Below are 20,359 nucleotides of genomic sequence, written 5' to 3' on the forward strand. Positions count from 1 at the left end.
CAGATCAAAACCAGCCCAGAGTTCAGAACTTTGCTGTGACACATCCAAATCTAAGGATCAGTAGCGTATGGGAACAGACCAAAAAGAGCAATCTCATGAGGAGAATGAGTCAATTGCACTGTGAGGTAAAGGAATTCTCAAATCAAATACTGAGGATATCCTTCCTAGACAGAGCAAAAAAAGCAGTCTGGAGAACCATGTAAATGTAACAGAAGTGAGAGGAAAGAAGGGAGAGGAAGATGGGAAAATGGAAGGAAAGGGATGTGATCAGCATTGCAAAAGAACATAGTGCATGCTGCCATATGGAGGAAAAGGGCTCTGAAAAACCTGTTTGTGAGTGGGAAAGCCCCTTCTGCTCGTGAATGCTTTCTCTACCTGCTGCTGAAAAGCCCTTGGAACAGATAATGCAATGCAGGGCAGGTGACTGAGAAGAAAAGTGTATGACCAAAGCTTTACTTTAGATTTGGCAATTTAATGCTGGATCTGTTCCTTCCTTTCCTACAGAGTGTCTCCTACACCAACCACCCTGTCCTCAGTCAGGAACAGCTGACTGATGGCAGAGGGAAGCTCTCAGTAATGCAACTTTCTTGGCTGTGTTATTGAACAGGATTTGGGAAAGGGTTCGGAGGAAACCAGGATGCTGTGGGTGGATAGTCTGCATTTGAGAACTTAAGGACCTCACTTCAGTAAAGAAACAGCCTCCTGGGGAATGCTGTGAGGACAAATTCACAGCCATTTCATCTGCCTGTGGAAAGGAAGGAATGGAAAGCAGAATACAGTAGTTCTAATGAAAAGAGAATGGAAAAAAGACAACATGAAATGAGAAATTAGTCAGGGAGGGTAACAAAAGTAAAATCAGGGCGAAAGTGGAGGCAAGGACTGGCACCGCAAAAAGCACATGGATTCTGCCTCATCTCTTCCTTCCCCACCCTCACCAACTCACTAATGGAACACGTTTCATTCTGATTCCTTTTTTTTTTCTATTTCTGACACAATAATTTCATAGCCTTACTCAACACTACATGCACATGCAAAGTTAAGCCCAGCCCCGTGAATCATTCACTATGTCTTACATAGATTCACCCTCCTGTGGCAAGGATGGGAAAATCAGCTTACATGTTTGAAGTTCCTAAATGGCACAAACTGGACAATGTCTCGAAGCACAGGCTCGCCCTTGGGAGACCTCAGGATGCCATCATCACCATCCAGCATCTGCATGTCACTAAAATCAGCGTTGCCCACCCCGACGATGATGACTGACATGGGCAGGTGAGAGGCGTGGACGATGGCCTCTCTGGTGTCGGCCATGTCTGTGATGACGCCATCCGTCAGGATCAGCAAGATGAAATATTGCTGAAGGTGTTGGACAAGAAGTGAGAAATTATATCATTAGCTCATATTCCAAAGCTGCTTAACCTTTTGCAGCATAAAAGCATTTCTGGAAACTTGCTCATGGACCTTCTTAAAGAGAAAAAAGCCTTTATATTGACTACATAGAATTTTCCATCCCAAACCACCTCAGGATTAGGTGGGTATGGAAATTCAAACATAGCAATTCCCCATTTTAGGACTGGGGCCCTAAATACTATCAAGATTCTGGAAGCAACAGTGGAATAAAAATCACAGAATCATAGAATAGTTTGGATTGGAAGGGACCTTAAAGGTCATATGGTCTCAACAGATGATGAGGCAGGGACACCTTCCACTAGACCAGGTTGCTCAGAGCTCCATACAGCCTGTCCTGGAACACTTCCAGGGATGGGGTATCCACAGCTTCTCTGGGCATCCTGTTCCAGTGCCTCATCTTTACTCTCACAGTAAAGAACTTTTTTCTAATGTCTAATCTAAAATTGCCCTCTTTCAGTTTGAAGCCATTACCCCTCGTTCTGTCACTACATGCTCTTGTAAATACCAATCACAAGCCCAGACTCACAAACAGAAGTATTTGGTAACTGCTGCCCTAATAGGACTTAAAAATGGTTCAACACATGAAGAAGGTTTAGGGAAAGCTCTAAGCCTGGTGATGAGATGCATGCCAATGCACAGCTCTGTTCTGTTCTATAGAGGCACTTTTCTTGCTGTAATATACAATTCTCATACCTTTTATTCCCACAGCACTGCTCTTGCTCACATATTCACTCCAATTCTTTCGTTCTCCCTTTCTCCCATTCTGTCTTCAAGGCAGGATCAAAATAAGCCTTATGCATCTCAAAGATGTACATTTAAAACATGATCTTTGTGTCTTTTAGCCCAAGAAATCTATCCTAGGATTTGTATCTGGTGCAGACTAACAGACTCTGATTTGTACAAGGCACAAGTTACTTCATCAGCAACAACAAGATGAAAACTGTATCCTTACAGTTTTCAAATGAGTGGTTGGAAAAATCCCCTTGGTGAACAGAAAAATTTTATTACAGCCTCTGCAGGAGACATAAAATTGGGTAGTCTGTGTGGGGAATGATTTGAACTCATCTCCTGGTACAAGCAAGAATTTTAGGGCTTGGACCCTCAATTTTTGTAACCCTAGTAGTGCCATTTCTATTTCTACAATGAAGAATTGGGTGTGCTACTGTAAAACAGCTCTAAAAGCAGGTAATAGATCAGCAGGAGAGGAGTTTAAAATTGTGGCCATCAAAGATATAAAGACTGGATACACTGTTCCAGATGACACAGGTTTCAGCTGCCTTCTGTGAAGAAAGTTAATAAAAACTGTGAAGGCACAATCTACATGAAAAGGCCTTGTTTTGATGCCCTACAAGAGATCCATCATAAGACAAGAAAAAAGGTAAATACAGCTTTTTTTCCCTTACTGAGGCCTCCTTGGTATTGGTCTCCTCTGATGCAGATTTTGCCACTTTCTGGATGATGGGAGCGATGTTTGTTGGTCCATACAGCTGCAGCTTGGGAAGGCAGCTCTGGTAAGCTTCCACAACACCTTGTATTCCTGGCATGAAAAACCACACAAAAGAAAAATAAATGTGGAGCACATTGCCAATATCAGGCTTGTTCAAAATATATAAGAAAGGTGGGTTCTTAATGAACAAATTAAAAATATAACATGATTAGCAAGGAGTAGCAGCTTCAGATAATTTCCAGGAAGCTGTCTCTAGCTGCCTTCAATCTTGTTTGCAATATATAATTCATTGTGCCATGCTTCTCCTTCCCAGCAGTTTTTAACGTGTATTTTTCAGGTATGAGCTTGCAATGTCATAGCTTCCATCCTTCTTGGTTCAAGATGTGATGACTTCCTGATCACCAATTAAGATTCCTGCTGAAAGGCTAGACACACATCAAGAAACACTTCAACACTTCTTTCTCCTTTTCAGATAAATATTTTTGTTTATCATGGCAGTTGCCAACAAATTTGTCCTTTGTACTTATGCCTTAAAGCTGTTAATGAATTCAAACATATTTTCAAATACCTGACTGCCCTGTGCTAAGAAAATAATTTTTCAGGGTTAATTTGCATAATCACTCACAGGTTGAATTTGACTATGACCAAAAGCTGTGAAATCTTGGAAGAAACAGCAGGATGCTTTGCAGCCTACAGAAAAATGAGTTAGCTGAGAAATTTTGATGGAGAGCTAGCTATTTTTGGCTTTTTCATTTCAGGATATGTAGTGAGACCAAGGAGCAAAGACTTCTGCTGACACACTTGACAGATCACAGAATGGAAATTGGTATTTTCAGTCATTGAGAAGAAGGATTTCTTGAAGTTAGCCTCTGCATTCTGAACTCCCAGTTCACCAGACCTAAAGGATTAGAGGTCTAATGCTGGAAAGAAAGTAATAGACTGAAAAGCTTTACAAAGGATGCTGGAGAATGAAATTACTTCACTAAGATCCTAAGCCAGTTTCAGTTTGAACTGAGAGTTGCTCAGTCATGAGATTTTTTACTCAACCATATTTACAGGATAGATGGGTGCAGACTGGTAACTAACAAATTACAGGGAGTTGTAATTGTTTTACAATGACACACATACACTCCTAAGAAAAAGGGGTAAAGAACAGTCTTCTCTCTTTAAAGACAGCTACAGATATATTTTTCCATTGCACTGCCAACAGACAAAAGAACTTGCTCCAATTGTAGCTGTGATTGGCTGAAATGTGAAGTAATGTTACAAAATTTCACTTAGTAATTCCAGTGACTAAATTACATATTGCAAAACTGACCTCTTGTTAACTCCCAGTTTTAAACTTGCTAAGTATTTCTTTACATATACTTAATGATCTTGCAAGAAGGCCTCATAAATCTTCCTTAAGATGATGACAAGATATATTGTAGGTTTTTTCTTATGCAGTAAAATAGTGTAAGATAAACCTTACTCCCTGCATTCCACAGAGACTTAGTGTTGTTCATGTCAGAAAGCTGCTCTCATCTTGAAAGAGATGTTCTAGTAACATAATTTCTAATTTGCTATCTCAGATTAATATATTTTAGAAATATCTACGGTCCATCCAATCCCAACTCAACAGGATTCATGAGTGGATTACTTTGTAGTTTACTCTTCTTGTACTCCTTTGTTTTAGGCAGAGTCAATGTGCATTTTTTTCATAATTCAACTCTTTACATTTTTATTTGGAATCTACTTTCAGCATCTCCAATGAAATACAGTGTATGCATTACAATATAGGCTTAAGAGAGCTGTGTAGAAACATTCAGACTAGAGGTTGTTGCCTACTTTCTTCCTCAGATAATAAACCAAGTATTGATTATTAGACTATAAAAATAACATACTATAAATATGCTAAATATAGACTATAAATACTAAAATTTTCAAGAATGGAAACAGCAACAGGTGAGGATATCCAGATTTTATGAATTCCAGTGCTCTTCATCTCAATGTACAGTCCCTGTGTGAAGAGTGGTGCTTCACACTACCTTGTGCCAGCAAAAGCTCTACTTCCACAGAGAAAAGGATTTCATTCCTCAAAAGCAAAATAGACATACATTTTTTATATTGCATCCACCTGCTGTTTCTTTGTTTAAAACAGGATACTCTTAAGCAATTTTACTTTATTTTCTGGCACGTATGCTAGATATTACTAGGAAAAATAGTGTAGTCATTAAGTACTTTATCTCCTCCTCAGTCTTGCATCTCAGTCTTTCTCCACGTGACATGCTGATGTTACTGCTCCCTGTGACACCTAATACAGGGAGAGCATCTAGAAAACCTCACAGAACAATTGGTGGCAGGAACTAATCAAGCACCTATGACAGACAGATGAGCAAGTTGCAGCAGATGATTAAACAACATATTTTCTGGTTTGTCTCCTTTACGTGCTTTCACCCAGATTGATATTATTAAAAAAGGTACGATTTAAGACAAACAAGTGTTTTTTATTTCTTGCAGATACACATGCAAATACTGCAAAATTTCTTCTCTGACCTTCTTTCATGCTGTAACCATCTTTTTATGTTTTCTTAGGACTAGAACTCATTTCAGATGTTGGGCTAACTTATCAGATAACTGAGTCTTATGCGAAGATATGAATAAAGTTTAAATTATTTAGTGACACAAGCCAAGCCTTATAGAGCAGCTCCTTCCTTTTTTTAAACTCCTCTTTATTTCCATTGCTACATTTAATTTTGCTTATACAGTGCAGCTTGGATAGCAAATCCCTTGCCTGCAGAGGGTTTGTCTGTCCAAACTCTGCTGCTGACACTACCTAGATGTGGCAGCCTCTTCAATCAATAAAAATCATTATATAACAATGCCAGCGTGATAAAAGAATTAGCCTTGAACTCAAAACAAGCAGTGAAGATGGGGATGAAAATAAGTTTTCTTTGCATGGACTGCTAGAGCTCTTCTCTGTAGTTTGCAGAGGGACACAAATATCCTGCATTTAGAACGAGAAACAAAGCTCTATTTGAACACTGCACGCATAAATATGTTATCACCTAGTGCTGACCACTGTTAATTGTTTTAATAATAGATTGTAAAATATGATGGTCCAGAGAGAATTCTGAGGTCTATTTTGCTTCCACAGCCCATCCCCACGCTGTCAGTCTCAATGTCAAGCTGGCTTATAAGCTTCCAGGCATTTCCAGATGTAACTTTTGCTTCTCTGGACTCCTTAAAAGCAACATAAAAATCTATGTGAGCACATCAAGCAGCTGTAGGACTCATGCCCAATTGCATTTCAAGCACATGACCTGCAAAGGCTGGGGCAGTCCAACAGTTCAAGTGCAACAACAAAGCAGGAATGACCACTGAACCAAAAACAGGTCTTGCATTTAAGATGCGTGGACTCTAAATTCTTTTAACGTCTCTTTCCCTTGAATTGCTTGTCCTCTCTTTTCCTCACTTCATTTCTTTGCATCTTAGTTCTCATCCTGAACAGATTTGCTGCCCATGCCTGAAAGAAAGCCACAAATAAGCCTGAGAAGGGCTGACAGGAGCAGCTAGAAAATTTGAACAGGAAGAGCATTTTCAAATATCCAGTTCAGTATTTGGATGGAAGCAGAAGGATAAGGGAGAATGACAACCTGTGGGTTTTAGACAGCAATGATCACCCAACCAAGACTCTTAACAGTTACTCTGTCTAGGGATTATTTTCCTGTTATTGTCTTTTACAAAATCTGTGAATTGTGGCAGGAGATTTTAGAAAGACAGCATCAGTCACTGCAGACCTCACTTACAAATACAAGACACACAGCAGCATCTGCTACATGAATCTGGCCTCTGATTACCGAGGATTAATGATTGTTCGTAGAACACACCAATACTTTATACTGTGTTGAAACAGCCTCCTGCTACATTTGCTCTCAGGAAAGTGGGTTTCTTTCTATCACAGTAGTCCTCAGCTGCTTCCCTGCCCTTGACCTGCAGCAGGTTACTGTTGTTATAGGCCTGGCCAGAGAAATGCCTCTAAACTGAGGGAATTTTTGATCACAGAAGTTCACAGCCTGCTTTTTCATGTTCCGCCCTTCTTAGTTGCACAACCTATGATATTGATGTAGCTGAAGATTTTGAATTAGTCCAGGAGACACAGCTTTAGTTTTCAGAAATGCTAGTGATTTCAGGAAGTCCAAGTGCTGAATGCCCACCAAGTCCATCAAGCCCACCAAGACCACCAATGTCCACCTGCTTTTCAGGAAATTTATGTATGGCACTTTCCAAATTTTCTAAAGCTAAGCTTGATGGCTTGGAGCCTGTCAGGTCCCAAAATCCTAGCTGCCTTCCTTAAAAAAAAAGAGCCACTTGGAATAATACTCAGGTGATACAATAAAAAATACAATCACATTTTGCACAAAGCAAAACCATGGCAGTCTGCCCTACTGTGAGTTACCTGCGCATTCTGGGTTGTCTTCATTGAAATTGATTGCAAAGTCATGAGAGACCTGCAGATAAATGGAAGGAAAAGAAGACTGTAGTCAGAAAAATTATTCCAAGAAGACTTGTGGTTAAACACTCTTGACGTTCTTTCTGTGGTAAACTTGAGACCTTTCAAGCTTTCAGCCATTAAGTGTGAAATAGTCCCAGCTGGAGCTCCCTGCAGAACAAAAGTAGCAAAAGTGGAATCGAACTTGTCAATAACAACAAAAAAACCCAAGAAAAAATGGCACAAAGAAAACCCACCCAAGTACATAAAAAAATTATATAAATATGGTGTCAGGATTGGGCTATCAATGCCAGGCACAGAAGAAGAATCTATTGTTGAGGCAATTTAAATGCCAGCTCTCCCCAGCTCAGCATCTCAGACTGCAGGAGAGAGAAAGTGGGTTGTGATAAAGCACTGACAGCAGAAACTCAGCTCAATTCTGCATCCTGACCTCATTCTGTGAACAGTTCCTCATCTAAGGCCAAGGAATACTGGAAAAGTAATTCTCAAGAGAAATCAAGGAAGTCACTTGGATCCACTATGTAATAGTAGTAAGAAGTGTAAGGAGTTTAGTTAGTTAAAAAGTTAGATTACCCAAGGGGGCAATTAAAAAACCCAAAACCTGAAGACTCTTGTTTTTCCTCAAATGTAGTGAATATTCCAATCTCTCTCTCTCTCTCTCTCTCTCAATCTGTTTATCATTAAATCCTAGAGAGCTGTCTTCTAAAAGAAATTCCTGTGAGTACAACAAAGTTGTTGCTTTTCTAACAAAACAGTGTTTTGTCTTTAATGTCCTAGGCAAATAATACAAGACTTCTGCATAATAAAGCTAGGCATTTTAAATCTCAGGTTCCAGAATTCCTCTTCAACGTTTATTCTTGCCTGCGTTTTTTTTTTTTTCAGATTCCTTTTTACTTTTCTTTGATCACTAAAGTCTTGATTTCTTTTAATCTCTTTGGATCTGAAGCCCAGCCTCTTAATTCTGTTTGTCTTAATTTTTCTTGAATGAAAAAACCCAGATTTTGTCTTGCAATGCACAATGCATGAATATATATATGTATATGGCTTGTAAAAAGTGGATATGGCTGAGAGTTAAGCAGGTAATTTGCATAATTTCAAGTTGAATTTAGGTATATCATCCCAGATTTAAGAAGGCATTTATATTCGTAACTGCAATTACACACATTTAAAGCTTTATAGATCTTTGTAGGATCTTCAAAAGTGCCAACAGTCCTAGTGATATGGAACATAACCTGTTTACTCCCTGTACAATGGAACCAGAATTATTTGCAGAAAGAGATTTATTTGTTGGATGTTGCTATTTCATTTGCTAGTTTAGATGTCTTGACAACACAGCACAGAAATTGGCCCATGGCTAAGGGACCCATAGATTACATATGTGACTACAGAGAAGCTTCTGAGAAAGTGAAGTGGTGTAAGTTGGCTAATTACTGCCAAAGAGAGTTTTTCATAGAGAAATTGAATTTCCCCATCATTTGCTAGCCTTGCTTACCACAGTGATGCCTACCATTATTAAGAAGTTAAATAAAGCAGTACTTCCACCATGATGGGAAAGGACTGAAGCAAAACCTCACTGAGAAGTCTGCAGTCACTTCAACCCAGCCAGGAATTCCGTATGCCTGCAACAAGCATCAGTCTTAGAGGGGGTTTTATGTGGGCCATTCAGTCTACCCTAACTGGCCACGGAAGGTAATGCAGAAAGTCACTATTTATGTTCCTCACTGAGCAGCACAGAAGATCAGGGTTGCCAGATACACTTCAGAGGTGCTCCAGAGCCCTTCTGCCTGGCTGCTCTGGATGTCTCTCAGTACACTTTGCCCAGCTGGTATCTGTCAGTCTCATGATCAGCTGCAGGCCAAAGGTAATTGCATCTGTCAAGAACTGTTATGGGAGTTTTCACTCGCTATTTTTTGTTGTTGTTCAGTAGCCTTTCTTCTTCCTTTATGTTTTCTGTATTTTGCATTAACTGCATCTCAAAAGCAAGAAGGGTGGCAATGCAAGTTTATGCATTGCAGACTGATTCTTCCAACACTGTTCCTCTTCAGTGATTTTATTTCTTTATTCCAAATACTTTTGAAATTATACCTAAAGGAAAATACAAATCCTTTCAAAAGCTATGTATGCAGTATTTTAATCTTACATGCAAGCATGGTTTGGATGCTTTTGTTGCCATACCTCTTTCCGAGTCACATAGTGCAAACAATTTCTCTGGTTCAAAGCTATGGCATGCAGCCTATTATTTAAGAAAAATGCAGACAACAGTTCAAGGCGGTAAGGAAAGCCCAAGTCTAGTCAGTGTGCACAATGATCCAAAAAATAATGCTGTCTGAGCATCGGCTGCTATCCTCTTAAAGAAAATGGCTCTCATACATTCTCATCCTGATTCACAAAGAGCAGTGTTAAAATGTACCCTGAAGGCAGCACAGGAAACACAATGAATGAGCAGAAGCATTGGCTTGTTTCCTATGCTCTCTGAGCAACATATCACAATTTAAACATGGTTTAAGTATAATGTGAGGGAAAGAAATTCCTTAAGATGCTCAATGATGGTTTGCAAACAGGAAATCATCACCCAAGGCAAGGCAACAGCAGGTATTTTTAAAACAGAGCTTCTCCAAATGTTCAGAACTCATACCCTACCAACTATACTTTAACCTGCCCCTTTGCTGACTTCCCTGTGGTGGCCAGAACTCAAGAGTGTCCAAACCAGCAGAGACTTGAGACACATACTACATACTGAAAGCCTTACTGAACTTGGGCTGCTACCTGATAGGACTAAAAGAAAGTAAAGCTCATCCATGTCAAAAGGTGGTTCGTATGAGACATTCAATGCTTTTTCTTTCTAAACAGTGCAAGCTGATGAGTTGCTCTCTTTTTTCTTTCTTTTTTTTTTTTTTTTTCTGATTAAATATGCAAGGGCTTTGTGACTGAAGGGCAAACCATGCTGGTGGCAGAGAACTAAAAGCTGGTATAGTACAGAGCATCTTTCTGATATTGACTAACATAGCCCTTGAATGACACTCCCAGAACTGATAAATGGCAAAAAGGAGGCAGAAGTGTGAACACCTAAGATACTGAAGACTGGGAAATCCTTAGAGTGAACAACAACACACTTGGCTGTTCAGAAGCAGGCATGTTTTTTAATTTACCAGAGTGGTTTGTGTTGGGATCAATCTAACAGTCAGGAAGTCTTGGAATATGTCAAATCACACAAATAGAGAATGACTGCTTTACATTAGTACCTGGCACAGAGAACTTCGCAAAGGACTGCAGACCATCATCTGTTGGTAGAAGTCAGCTTCACATTAAGGAATGTCCTCACAAAACCCCGAGTGTGTCACAGACCCTGGACTAAGTTGCAAATATGAAGCTGACCCTATTCTCATCCATCCTCTTGTAACATCGATCCATAAAATCAATCCACAAAAGGGAAGGAGACAGAAATGCTGGCATGCAGAGGTGACTACATGGGATCAGCCTGGTGTTACTTGGGCTGCTGCACAGAACTGCACTCAAAGCCTCTAGCTAAGGACATTCACTTGCACTTGGTTGTGTATTCATCCTTTCCCTCTGCAGGGCTCCAGATACATTCTTTGGCAGATTCCATCATGGATGTGGGATTATTAAACCACAGCTGTTCAGGAACTTCCTACACCAGGAACACATTATTTCTCAGGTAATTCCTTCAAGGTTTTTAACAAGCAAAATAAGTAGCTCTGCCATACATTATGGTATAGATTGCAGGGACAGCATTTTTGAGGATATGACAATTGAATAAACAGTACAGAATATTTTTGCTGACAGGTTATAGAAATGTTGTTTTTTACCACTGTACAATGCCTCCATTGTCTGTACATACACAGTGACAAACACCTACAGTTTTCCATCAATGTGAGAGCACCCATGAGACTCTTGGAAGATTTATAACCACACTTCCACATACTTATGACCACTTTAGTAGAAAAATCACAGTGATGTCACGTAGCAGGTAACTTATTTTCCTCATATTGGGATGAAATGAAATTCATGCTCATGGCATGGCCCTTGCTAAAAAGGTTTCTAATTTAGGCTGAAAGAAGAATTTTCTAGTTGAGGAGAATTTCTGAGATTTCTTAAAAAAATATTTTATGAATTCAGATAGAAACCTCAAATCATAAACAATACCCCTACTTTGGAATATGAAAAATAATAAATCCCCCAACATTCATAATGGAAATTGCTGGAAAGCTTTTGAACCGTGCAAAGGCATCTAAAGTTTCCTTGAAATTTGTTATTCTATTTTGGCCTTCACATTTTTCTAAATACTTTTAAATGAATTTCCATTTTTCAAATAAGAAGCTATATTTTTTATTGATTTTCAAATGCTGAATATGGATGCCTGAATTCTGAAAATTAGTAATCCTTTTTTTCTCCCTCTCTAGATTGTTGAATTCATTTAAATTAACCTCCCTGTCCCAAATAGCTCCAGCTTTCCTCTATGGTGATGGTACTAGGACTACTTGACAAGCAGTCTGACAAATTCAGACATGTTTAGTAATGCTTTCTTAATAATTTAAATAGAGATTGTCAAAAATCCATGAACAATAGATGCATACAAGTGTAAATGCCAAAATGCACTATGTTGGACACTTATCTGTGAATAAATTGAACGCTATTAAGCTACTGCCAGTCAGAAAATTAAATACGAAATGCCTGCATATTTTGCAAAAGCTTAAGACACTAATGAATTTCAAATATTCTTGGTCAAAAGCTGTTGTTTTCAGAATGCTCATTAATCAAATAGTTTGAGAGCTGGACAGCTTGTGTTTCTTGCTAAGATACATTTTTGTACCCATTTCTGCTTGGCCAAGCTGGGCCATTTATTTTCCTTTATACTTCATTCTTGTGCATGCTGCCCAGTTTCTGTGTCTAAAACCAAGTTGCATGGATAAGGAGACAAATCCTGTTTTGTCCCTTGGTCTGTTACACATCCTTCTATTGGTTTTCTTTTTTTGGTCAGGTTTGCATATATTTTTGCCCTCAAGCTCCTGAAAAGTGTAGGAATCATAAAGACTACAGTACTTTTCAAGTTCCTAACCAGTCCAACACCTCAGTGCAGGTTAGGATTGTAAAGATGTTGCACTGTGTAACTGCAGTGAGTTTGTCTTCAGCAGACATTCACAGCAAAAGCAGGGAATGAAACTTTCACTAAAAATGCAGAAATTTTTAAGGATTGTCTTAAAACAAACTGCAAGTTTTTTAGTACCTATTCAGGTGTCAGCCTGCAATTCTCCTTTAGGAAAGAGGCCTTCATTAATGGCAATACACCTGACATGGGGCTGGCACAATTTGAACTTGCTTTTCATTTTAACAGTAACTTTGCTGCTGCTGTGTGTTTTTTTCAGCTCCTTTGAGTCCTGCCTGCTAAGAAGTTGATGTGTGTCCTAGCTTTCTTTCCTCCTCTTCACTGTGATCTTTCACAGTCATTATCTACCACCTCTTCACTTTACATCAGACTTCTCAGATGCTTCCTCTCATTGCAAAACAACCCCCAACCACCCCCCTACCCCAGAAAAAAACCAAACCAAAAAACCAACCAAACAAACAAACAAAAAAAAAGGCATGGGATGTAGATACTGTTGTGGAATAACTGGTGTGTTCTGCAAGTTTCATATGATAGAAACTCCCAAGGAGAATATTTCTCTCAGAGGATTACTTAGATCAAGGAGCAGGGTGATGTGTTTGTCAGCTCTGGGTGGAAAAAGATCATATTGTCGAATATTAGATGAAAGATCTCTAGACTGACGAGGAATGATATATATGGCATGTCTTGCTTCCTTCACTCCCACAGATTCCTTATGCCACTAAGAAACTGCTGGTTTTCTGCTAACAACTGAAGTGTGTCATTTGGAGCTGAATTGAGGGAAAACAAAGTCAACACAAAATAGCAGTGTGCTCTTGAAATGGAAATTCTGCAGAAAACATACATAAAGCCAGGATTTAAAGGGGTACAACATCAGGAGATTTATGAAGAGCTGCAGAGCTGGATACTGACATAGTTCAGGCAGGAAGCTATGCTGTTTATGTTTTATGGAGGCTCTGTGGTTACTTAGGAACCCTTGGCAGTGGGAATAATTTCTTCCACAGCCCTAGCAATTTGTTGTCTCCTGAAAGAAATAGAAGACCAGATGCTGGAGTGCAGAGACCAACATGCTGTGAGCAGGCTAGATCGCTTCATTAAGACTGAAGGCTTGAAAACAGACACTCTAAATTAATGAGAAGCTGATTTATCCTCATGATGAGGTCAGAAATTAGAAGTTCTCATAATGAATTCAACCTAAATTTGAAGATGTAAATTATTACAGTAGTGGAACTGCTCTCCTTTAGTAAAACAAAAAATATGTATGACTCATAATACCTGTGACTGAAAACGTGAGAAGATCATTTGAATAGCACAAGATCTGTACTGTTACTGCAGTGTCTATAGTGTTACCATATTTTTGCAGCAGGAAATAAGAAGTTAAGGAAGAAACTTGGGAGCACTTTTTTTCTTTAGCCTCTGCTACTTTCAATTTTATCAGTTTCTTCTCTGTTTCCTATGCATCTTTGCTATGTCCCATACCAAAGCCAGTCACTGTTGGCTTTGAATTAACTTTATACCAGTGTAGGCTAAATTACTGAAGGATTTTCAGGTTTATTGGTCTTGACTTAATAATGCATCATGACGAGGCTGACTCTTCACTCTTAAAGGATGTATCTTTCAATTCAGAAGTGCAGCCAAAGCCAAGCAGGGAATTGAAAGTGTTGGTATAGCTTAAGAAGACAGATACTTTTATGGATTGTGTAGAGTGTCACAGGGAGGGACTGAACAATAGCACAGATGACTGTTAACTCCTCATGGAGTTCCAGCTGGATGTGTCCATGACAGACACCAAGCTGATTATTTGTCCCTGTTTATTGCACAGAAGGGTTACTCCCCCTGCCACATAGTTCTTGTCTTCTTTGAAGTTTTATTATGTTTGTAAGCTGATGTCATGTCCTTTCGTCTTTGTTGCTTTCTGTCACAAGTTTCCACAGCAGAGATTGAAGATGTTGTTCTGGCCTTCACTTGCATCTCCATTTACTTTGGGACCTGTTTTGTTTACTCACACATGTAATCCACAAGCAAGTAGTCCCATCTTCTGAAGTTTACTCTTACTTTTGCTGAACTTTTCAAAATCGCAAGGTCCTGAGTCATGCATTTTCTTGCTTTGAGAGGTTAGCAACAGACAGACTCCTCAGGAGAGCTCATGCTATGGGGTAAGACTCTTCATTCGTGCATGGACTACCAAGTTCAATGCAAATCTCTGAGTTTCTTAAGGGTAGCTGTCAGGAAATTATCCAAACGCTAATTCTGCCACAGCAGAAAATCAATTGGTGTTGGTGATTGGAGGAATACCTGATTACACAGATCCCTCAAACTACTTTCTGGCAAGACATCTGTTTTCCAGCTAACAGCTGAAATGTGTTCTCACAATCAGGTGAGAAGGATGTTGCTGGGGTCTTAGAAAACTGATATGTTGCCACGATACTCGTGTAACCTGAGGCATCAATGCCACCAGCTGATTATTTTCGCTGAGAAGAACAGTTTTGTGCTGTGAACTTTACTATACTCCTGTCACCAGGAAACCAGGGAAAAGCCTTCAGCTGGCACAGTAACATCTTCCTTCAAGCAGTCCTTAGATAAGGATGGCTCTCTGCACCTGAAAGAATTGCAAGTTTTCCCTCATGCACTGAAGGTCACCTTGCAGGTGATGGAACAACTAGCCCCTGGCACACCACCTTAAGTAGCAGTGATGGTTGTCAGCTGCTGCAGCTGGAACAAACATACAACAGACACAGATGTTCTGAGCTCATAATACCACATTCAAATATATATTAAAGTTCTGGAAGCTGTCTTTGACTTTGGAAAGCATTAATGGTGGTGTTACACTTGAGGAACAAAGCAAGGCAAAACACCTCGTCAGGCACAGACAAGCTTAGAAAGCAATGTTGTTATATATATCTTAACTTACCTTAGACATCTGTTTGCAAGAAACATTTCCAATTTGCTGTACATCACTACTGTTACTCTTCTGCAGGTATCAAACCCACAAGCCGTGAGGAACACACTGGTGCATTTTTTTTCATCTGCTGATTCATGCCTTACACAATGCTGAATGCACACTACCCCTCTCAGAAATTCTTACCTGGCCAGTGTTCACCTCCCTACCCCAGCCACAGCTCAGAGATACAGCCCAGAGCAGGGCACACAGGGATTCTGGATGAAGTCTGCATGATCAGATGTCTAATGCTTCTCCTTTCCAGACAGTATCTGAGTTGCGGAGTCCTCACCTAGATTTTGGTTACTTATCTGTGCAGAACTGCTTTTCTGCCCACACTACCTCTGTGCAACACAAGATTTAAACTTCTGCTTATTTCTTCTTAGGCCTTTCTCTTTTGGATGCTCCTTCTTTTACTTCACTGTCTTCACTCCAGCCCTCCCAGATTGCATATTTATGCTCACAATTGCACCATCACTGCAGATCACTCTCATTTTGTTTTGTTTATAAATACCACTTCTCTCCAGCATGGATACATGCTCTTGTATTTCCCTTCCTGACCACGTCCACCATGACACAGAAATTTGCCACAGAGCAAAATTCTTCTCAAATCTTTATTTTCAGGAACATGTTGGGCAAGGGATGTTCAATACATCATTTCTCCTTTTAGCATCCACTAACAAAGCTTTGCCAATACCACAAAATATTTTGGGTGTCAAACAATTATTTTAAGTCTAGCCCTGATTTCTGATTTCAGTGAAATATCACTGGGTGAGAAAGCTAGATGGAAAAAAACAAGCAGCAGGAGCTGCTCCCCTTTGCCCCTGACCTACCTTGAACAATTTCTCCCTTATTTTGTGCCTCGTAACTCAAGAAAATGAGAAAATTACACTTATGCACCTACTTTGTATTCTGGGGGTATTCTTGCTCCAAATCCAAAGGCTGGGAACATTTTGTCACTGGAAAAGAATGAAAAAATATGAGTACCCACAGAGAAACGCATATTGTGACAATAAACATTTATTCCTCTGTAAGCATTAATCAGAAATGCAAAGCATCACAAAAGTACAGAAGTGGCTTTTAAGTCAAGTGATGGCAGACTGGAAGGGTACTGGATTGGAGAAGTAGGGTTGTGTGCTAAACGGAATGGGGGAATGTTATGGAAGATTTTTCAGGTGAACTCCTAGTCTTTTAGGGCAGTTAAAATCACTTGGAGAATACTGAGGGATCAGGATGTCTTGTACTTCTCCCACAAATGCAATAACAAGTCTGTATTACCCAATCTTTTGCATTACCTAGCTGAAGCAAGAGAGTTTATTGACTGACCAGGCTGTAACAGCATTTATTTAGTATAAATATGGATGTGCTCCCCCAGCACGGAAAATGCGTCTAGTGAAGATATGACTCAGATTAAAAGTGTTTGCCAATTTGGGTTCTTACAGTTGCCCAGTTGTCCAAAAGGGTCTTCCTAAAATATCTGAAAAGGGCAATTTCATGCTCCCAAATCTGCAGGTTCTGTAAAGCTTTCCACCTGAATTTTTAGTAGTTCCACTAAAACATGAGATTATGTCAACTAGGCATAAATTTACGGATAACCCATCAAAATGCTGTGGCATGGTCTGTTTGCTTTCAGACAGTACAGGGAGGTTATTCTACCCCAGTTAGATCTGCAAGAGAAAAAATACCTGATTCTGAGAACCTGGAAGCTTTAAGGCTGTTAATACCCTTTCAGAAATGCAATCATGTCTCACACAGCCCACATGCTGTCAAGCTGCCTCTTCCCAGATGGCAAAGTGGAAAACAACAAGCTGCAAGGAATGGCTTGTCCCTGAGTCAGCAAAGCACTTGATCACACACTTGAGGTTAACAATTCACTCCAACATATGCTGAATTCCAGACACATCCTGAAGTCTCACTGATGTCACTGAACTGTACTCCAGTCCACTGATGAATAAGACTAGGTTTATCCTAGTCTACTGACAGGATTCCAGCGCTCTTGGAAGAGTTGAGTTCCAGCTACCATGAGTGGCACTTTTTAAATTCTCAGAAGAGGCCAGCAGCTTCAATTTTTTTTTTGTGTAGTTCAAGACATGGCCACTCCAAGTATCACCTGAACAATCCACAACCCAGACATACTCCAAAAAGGTAACAGCACCCATTAAAGCTGCTCGGTTCTTCTGGCTGGCATTGGCTGTTAAAGGCACCATGATATTTCTGATACAACCTAAAGAAAAACTGAAGGGCTTAAAAAAAAGCAGAACTGTGTACCCTTTGCTGCATAAATCTTGGGAGCACAGTTCTGTGTACCATATGTTACACTGTGTGATAATGGATCTTGGAAAGGAAGACTAACATCCTTTGCATGGTAATGAAACATTTTTTTCCCAAGAGATGTCAGAAATGAAATAGCTGCTGACATTTGATGCTAACCACCTGCTGATAGAATTCTCTTTGATTAAACACTCCTGGAAGCGGGAAAGCCCTTACAAATGAATGCAGAGAATTCAGGCACACACTTTGAGGGCAAGAAGTAAGAAACCATTAGAAAAGAATGCAAGGGGAGAAAAACAGATCTTGTTTTATATCAGTGATTAAGCATGGCTGGATTAGAAAATCAGACCCTGCAGAGCTGCAGTTATTTGATTTGGGGCAAGTACAAACAAAGACTAAAAAAGAATTTTACTTTGAATTTTACTTAGGTAGAACTTAAGTGTATAAATTCAATAAAGCAATTAAAAAAGCTGATGTTGGCAGCAGTTATACAACTGGGAGATGCCTAAACCCATCCAGTGCCTGCATTTCTACTGCAGTGTTTCTGGAGTGTAAACAAGTGTTGGCACTCTTGTATCTACAGCTCCATCTTCTGCTCTGCAGCAATTCAGAGACAGCAATAAGCCATACCTCCAGCAACCTGGATTCTCCTTCTGGTAGCATGACTCCCACACTCCCAGTCACATGGCAGCACAGCCCCCACTGTTATTCTGCACCCAGAATACCTTAACTCCACAGTCAGGACACTTGTCTTTATGTTTGAACCTCCCACATCTCCTTTTTGAGTAAGTGCTTGTTACTGCAACCATTATGTTGTGAAAAAGTAAAGCATGATCAAGTACACCCTCAGGATGGGGCTCCACATGGCCGCTTTTTAGAGGGAAGTGCATGAACTCCAAGGAGGACGGGTATCCTGGGGTCTTCTCCTGTGCTTAGTACTTTCTGTTGCCTCACCCAGAGTGGCTCTACACTCATTAGGTAGCTCGCCAGAATTCAGATACATACCTCTGGTATCTGATTCAAGCTGTTGGGACCCAGAAATTAACCCTCATCTGATACTGGAGCTTGATTTTAAAGTTAAGAAGGGAACATTTTGATACTCATGACATCCCTTGCATAAAAAAGATCATCATGTTATCCCCTGGCCACACCTCAAAAATTGCAGCTAATAACTTTCAGTATAAAAATAAAATTTCATTGTATGGAATACTTTTCCTTCTATCACACAAAGTGTTCAGCTAATATAAAGGTCTCACTCTTTAGTAAGTGAGCAGTTTAATGGCTTAATAATATTTTACAATATAACCCTCTCTAGTCTTCCAATCCACCCCTCACTTTATCATATGAGAAAAAAACCTTATAGCTGAGCCTGCTGCCTTCATTCTGCTTGTCCTGCCCTACTGAGACACAGGGAAAAAGTGATCCAAAAGGGCAGACAAGAACTCTCTCGCTTCCGTGACAGCTCCTCCAAAAGACCCAGGGCTATCATGGCAGCACACAGAAGAAAGCAGAGCAGCTTCCCAGCTTCTGGAAGCTATGTCAAGGGTTAGGCCATCCAGGGACTTAAACTACAGTCAGAAAATGAAAAGAAGGTTTTCTCCTGCCTCAGGGGTGAATTGCATGCATCAGAGACTCCAGCCCTGTTTCCTTGGCTGGCATTTCAGTAGGAAAGGGATCTGCTCTAATGACTTTTCTTCCTTTGTAATTTAAACTCACTCAAAAGAAGAAAAGTGAGAACAAGTTTTCTGTTCCTTCATATTGCTTGCTCAGACATTTGAGTGTCATTTATAGCTGGAAATTGGCCTGTGACCCTGACTGAAGCAATGGGACATGGGACATGGCCACAGACGTGATCTGAGCACCCTCCCTAGTCCAGTGCTGGCTCCTGCCAGCTAGCACCCCCAGAGACTTCCCAGTGACAGTGCTGGGGCCACCTGTGCCTGACACTGTTCCCAAATGCAGTTTGGGCATCACCAGATTGTGCTGGGAATAAGAAACCAGAGATCCAATGACATGGGCAGTGTCATGTCCTTGGCCTCAGGCAATCTCAGGATCTTTGACTTGTTTAAAGCTAGCCACAAAGTCCTTGGCACACGCAAAGAATCTGCCTGCACTGTGCTGCTGGAGGCAATTACTAAAGGAAAAGGACAGGAGAAAAACATGGAATTGGAAAAATGAACTGGTTCTACAGAACTTGAAAACTACAGTATCAGGTAAGAAAAAGAGGATTGTGAATTGGCAGAGTCTTTACAAAATTACTCTGTCATGTCTACTTCACTTTTTATATTGTTTTTATTTTACATAAGTTCCTTTGAAAATTTCAACGGGGCATAGCATTCAAAAAGTTGAAGTACTTGACATGAAGATCAAAAAAGAAAAAGCATTGAACTCTGACTTTGATACCTGGTTATTTAAGGGCCATGAGTAGTCATGCAAGCATAGATGTATATGGCTTCTGGTACTTTTTCAATCAAACAGGTATATATTACAAAAAGATACCCAAGACTGAGCATATCTATGTTATACCCTAAAAGAAAAATCAGGGAGAGAGTTCAGGTTTGGTGCTCATATTGATAAATGTAAATTAACTCACACAGAAGTGAATTGTCAGGGCCCCAAGACTGCAGTCTTATGAACAGAAATACAACCAGTTAGAAGTTCCTCAATAACCTCAACTATAAC

General features: G+C 40.0%; 1 protein-coding gene across 3 annotated transcripts in view; it reads right to left on the reverse strand.

The window, feature by feature from the left end:
* CPNE4 (copine 4) overlaps positions 1–20,359 on the reverse strand; it is a 239,332-nt gene that overhangs the window by 5,250 nt on the left and 213,723 nt on the right. For all 3 annotated transcript variants that reach the window (XM_085051259.1, XM_085051260.1, XM_085051258.1), the window contains 4 exons: positions 16,311–16,365; positions 7,293–7,344; positions 2,811–2,944; positions 1,117–1,353 (listed from right to left, as the gene is read on the reverse strand). In XM_085051259.1, the coding sequence (XP_084907385.1) occupies positions 1,117–1,353; positions 2,811–2,944; positions 7,293–7,344; positions 16,311–16,365 (478 nt within the window). The remainder of the gene's footprint in view (positions 1–1,116; positions 1,354–2,810; positions 2,945–7,292; positions 7,345–16,310; positions 16,366–20,359) is intronic.

This window comes from Lichenostomus cassidix, chromosome 2 (assembly GCF_008360975.1).
Source record: "Lichenostomus cassidix isolate B80296 chromosome 2, HeHo_3.0, whole genome shotgun sequence".
NCBI lineage: Eukaryota > Metazoa > Chordata > Aves > Passeriformes > Meliphagidae > Lichenostomus > Lichenostomus cassidix.